Below are 5,000 nucleotides of genomic sequence, written 5' to 3' on the forward strand. Positions count from 1 at the left end.
ATTCTCACTCCCTGCTCACACCTTTACGAGCCGGCCCATGACCAGGGCTGGTCGCTCCTGACCTGAGCTGACCGCTCCCGGCCGGAGTCCCTCACAGCACCGCCAGATACCCTGCTCTTATATCGTTATAACTAGTGTAACTCTTAGAAATAAAGAGAACAGCCACTAAGTGTATCACTGACGACACGTAATTCAACTACACTATTAAAAAGGGTTGTTAATATCTCTTATACTCAGCCTTTCCAAATAAAACACCTTATGGTGGGCACTAGAACACAGGGTTTTTTATATGGATGCGAAGGGTAGCCACAACTAACCTATGGTCAGTACCACAGATGTCAGGGGTTTTGTGTTGCCCTGATTTGGTGGATTATGGAGACACAATTCTGGTTCAGCTATTTATTGATAGGAGGGGTAGGTAGCGTGGCGCGGGCTGTGTCGTGCTGGTGCAAAGGGCAGCCCTAGAGGCGCGCCGAGCGGGCCGCGAGTGGGGAGAGACCCCCAGGAGGAGGTCTAGTCAGGGCCGTGTACCCTGGGCAAGTGTCTTCTAGCGTTGACGAAAGGCTCAGGTGCCCCTATCACTGGGGGACGTGGATAGGTACTCCTCATTCCTCAGAGTAAAAGAGGTATGGGTGAGGATGGGGGGTCAGGTATGTACATGGGGGTGGCAATGTGGATTGCATGCAATGAAAACAATCACCAATCTGACTGCACGAAAAAAAACGTTCACACTAATAAAAATGAACACGTTGATTTCAATATTAATCAACTACTATGCGAAATCATAAAGATGGTAGTTTAATTAGTACGTAAAATGAATGAAACGGTGACTGGTTTGGGTCAGCTTCCCTGAGACAACTGACGGCCGAAAGACAACTCTCATGGTTGTAAATGATACTTAAAATAAATTCCCTGAGGAAAGTGATGACATATCATCCAGCTCATACGCAGAACGCAATTGGGTACCCATCTTCTTGGGGAATACCAGTGATAACCTCACGTATAGCGATAAGAAGGCGCGTGGCGCTGAGATCGCCTGGGCGACAGGTGTGCGGCGTTGCACAAGAACAACTTAACATTAATTACCTTAACCTAATTACATGTCCATACCCAACTGGGGGTCGTCACCAAGGACCATGTAATAATGATGAGATGAGGTTTGTGATTAAGATAAACGAAAATCACGAACAATATGAAATCGTAGTAGCTGTATAATATAATTAATCTCTAACACAGAGATCATTGAATAAGATATAAATACAAATAGCTTGAATGTATTTTTGGGTCGAGCAGAGTCAGATGGCTATAAGTACTTTCTACCTGAGTAAGGTAATAGCAATAGCTAGTAGATATAAAAATAAATAATATCGTGAAAAAACAAGTACACAATAATCTAGAAATTAAATAATCAAATTACCTATAAATGAACATGAATAATTAAGGAAAAAATATATCTACAAAGAAGTCGAATAATTACAGCGAAACATACTTCGGAATATGCACAAATATACTATAATAATAGCTTAAAATCATACGATTTAATTCGATGAATTATGCTATTATTAGTTCCCAATATATTCATGCAAACCGGAAGTAATTACAATCACTCTATCGTAAATCATCGTGTTATATAAATGAAATTAATTTTAATAAAAAAAAATTGGAAAATAGTACTAAGACAGGTCACAAAAGGTGAGATATGTCAGTTATTGACAAGACCTGACCTTAAATGACCTGAAAAGCTATGTGTGGTCACTCGCACTAGAAAACGGATATAACACATTATGCATAAAAATACTGAAGTTGATATTCATATAAACATGCAAATGAGCAAGACACACTTTTCTTGTATAAATATAGATACGAAAAGAAAAAAATATAAAACGTTATCACTGCAAAAAAAAAAAAAAAAAAAATAATAATAATTTAGTGCTAGTGGCCTGAACAGAAATATTGAAAGTAGGTAGAGAGGGAGGGGGGATTAACGGGTGGGGGTTAGGAGGAAGGGAGGGGGATGGGGGTAGGTGGGAAGCGTGGGGGAAATGTTTGTTTGTACATAATTCAACTGTTATGTAAATATTACAAAAATCTCACAAATGCATTGGTAAACCAAGCCCAAATAAATACACTTAATAGGCGAATTGAACGTCGATATGGCTTCGGTTAACGCAGTGTGAGATAATGAGAATAAAAAATTTCGAGAATATGGCAACGCTTAGGACTAGTCACATGACCTAGAATGTCCGTAAAAATAATAATTTAGAGAAAATGCACAATCTATTTCTCCCTCAATGCTATTTATGCTATTTAGGCTAGCATAAGAGTTATATGAAAGGAAAAAAACACGCCAAAGAAAATACACTCTCGCAAGTGATAAAAATGGGGACTGATTCCCTTAAAAAGACGAAAACAGAACATGGTAGATAAAGAAAATGCACTTTGCACGGACACTTGTTTAGATAATTGGAAAAAAAAAAATCACTGCACGTAATAAAACGGCATGCACACATAGGCGAAGAAAGTGGAAAGAAAAGGAAATTGCCAATGGTGTACTTACAGTTTTTCGGAGGCTTGTTGTTCGTGTCATTCCGCTGCTTGCCACCAGTTGTCAGGGGTTTTGTGTTGCCCTGATTTGGTGGGTTTATTGAGAGACAATTCTGGTTCAGCTGTTTATTGATAGGAGGGGTAGGTAGCGTGGCGCGAGCTGTGTCATGCTGGTGCAAAGGGCAGCCCTAGAGGTGCGCCGAGCAGGGGGCGTGTGGAGAGAGACCCCCGGGAGGAGGTCTGGTCTGGGCCGTGTACCCTGGGCAAGTGTCTTCTAGCGTTGACGAAAGGCTCGGGTGCCCCTATCACTGGGGAACGTGGATAGGTACTCCTCATTCCTCAGAACAGAACTCGGTACTCCTATACACCCTGTAGTTTTGGAGGATCATCCAAAGAGTACTAATTAGGGTGTGTTCGATCTCCTTGGCTGCATTACCCATATAGCCGTACCACATCCAACAATGTGGGTTAGAGCGCTTGTACCAAGCACCAGAAATCCTCAATTTCAGGGACCTAGCAAAGTCCCGAAAAAGGAGGCTATTCTCACTGCCGGCATCAGCTCCTGAACCATGGGGACCAACAGATATATCATAGTCAGCTCGATCACAGCCAGATACCGCATTGAAGTCACCCAGAACAATACAAATATCTTGCCGAGGACAACTGTCTGACAGAAGCAAATTTGGTGTAGAACATCTCTTTCACCTCAAGTTTACAAACATTGGTAGGAGCGTACACAGCAATAAGAAACGAAGCTGAATTTTAGCTTCAGTCTCAATACTCTTATACGCTCATCGACCAGAGTAACCTGAAAGCTGGAGTCTGCTGGAGATAGCTAAGGCTACTCACTGAAGATGGTGACCATCGCTGCGGCCTGACCAGTAATAAGTGTAGCCCCTACACTAATCATACTGCTGCCAGGTCTTCTCACCTCTGAGAAAGCAGCCACCTCAACTCTCAGCCTCCCCAGTTAATAGAGAGTATGGACTTTCCAAGCCTCCACCCTGAGATTTAGCCTCGGGCAGTCACATTAGGTGGAAGCCACCCCTGCCGACGCTGCCCCATATAAAGGGGGGGCGGCAGACTGCGTGTGTGTGAAATTTTACGTCTTTTTGTGATATGCATCATTCTTTCCATTAAAATTATTTTCTTCTCCAAATCTTAAGTCTGGGTTGACTGTCCTATTTTTGACAAAACCATGAGCTTGGAACGAATGATATAATAATCACTTTTAACTTTTGCCCGTGCCGCCTTTAGTCCTGTTTCAAGAGATCTTAGAGGATGACATCAAATGTTAACCAGCACAATGGCTTCGTCGGTGTATAGCTGTTCTCTTTTTCCTACAGATATGAATAAAAAAAAAAGAAAAAGAAAAAAAAAAGAAATAATAATTGACAATCTTCAGCTGCAACTTATATTTAGAACAGAAATCCGGTGAAGTCGCAGAGCAAGCACTTTGTCAACATCCGAATATTATGTTAGATTTGAGGAGGATGCAGTGCAAATTTATACTATATTTTCAACAAATTCTTTCAAAAATCAGTTTAATTGAATAACAGTAGCATAACTACAGCACACTGATAAAGTAAAGGTACATAATATAGACCTAAAATATGCAGAGAAAATAAAAATCGCCTTTCTTTCATACTTTTACCTACATTTGATGTTATAGTTCGTAGTTCGGCTTGGGCGTAACCACCTCAAGCACAGTTTGAGGTGGGTAGTCTTAAGGCCAGAAATGTTAATCTGCGTCTAAATTTATGACATATACTTATAATTCTTGTGTGTGTTTGTGTGATAGTAGCTCAGAGTACTTATGCCTGATGTATGTATGGAAACGAGCATGGTATTATGTGTATTAAAAGAAAATAATAGTATAAATGACATACTAATGATCAGTGCTCTATGTAAGGAGCTTGTTATTTTATTTTTATTTATTTATTTATTTGTCCATAGATGGCTCCACAAGCGCTCATCCCCTGAGCCAATTTACTAATTTTGAGGTCACGCCTATATGACCTCACATGTAGGGTTGGTAATACCTATTTATGGGGGAAAATGTTTTTTCCCTTTTTGATGTTTTTAATGTCGATGTTGTTGACATTATATTTATTATGTAATTATTACCAATAACAAACAAAAAAAATCAAAGAAAGGATGAACATTTGCGATAGGAATAGTGATTGACTCATTGGAGATTAAACACTTGTAGGCCTATCTATTTGTAGAGACAATCATTAAACGAAGAGACACAGTTGACATGGCATGTATTTTTACCACGGAGACCGACAATCACCAGCTAATGAGTAACAAAACTGACGTCTTTATTTCTCTCTACAGATGATGGGACCACGGCATGGCTGATGTATCCTGTACGGAGGAATGTCCATTATCTTCATACATCCCATGCTAACGTTATGGCAGAAACTCAAGAACAGTTTAATGACACGTTATTA

General features: G+C 40.3%; 1 protein-coding gene across 1 annotated transcript in view; it reads left to right on the forward strand.

The window, feature by feature from the left end:
- Positions 1–5,000, forward strand: part of LOC138862407 (uncharacterized) — a 137,302-nt gene that overhangs the window by 39,888 nt on the left and 92,414 nt on the right. The window contains exon 3 of the mRNA XM_070124427.1: positions 4,885–5,000. This exon is cut by the window's right edge and continues 1,691 nt beyond it. Within this exon, the coding sequence (XP_069980528.1) occupies positions 4,885–5,000 (116 nt within the window). The remainder of the gene's footprint in view (positions 1–4,884) is intronic.

This window comes from Penaeus vannamei, chromosome 8 (assembly GCF_042767895.1).
Source record: "Penaeus vannamei isolate JL-2024 chromosome 8, ASM4276789v1, whole genome shotgun sequence".
In the NCBI taxonomy this organism is placed as follows: Eukaryota; Metazoa; Arthropoda; class Malacostraca; order Decapoda; family Penaeidae; genus Penaeus; species Penaeus vannamei.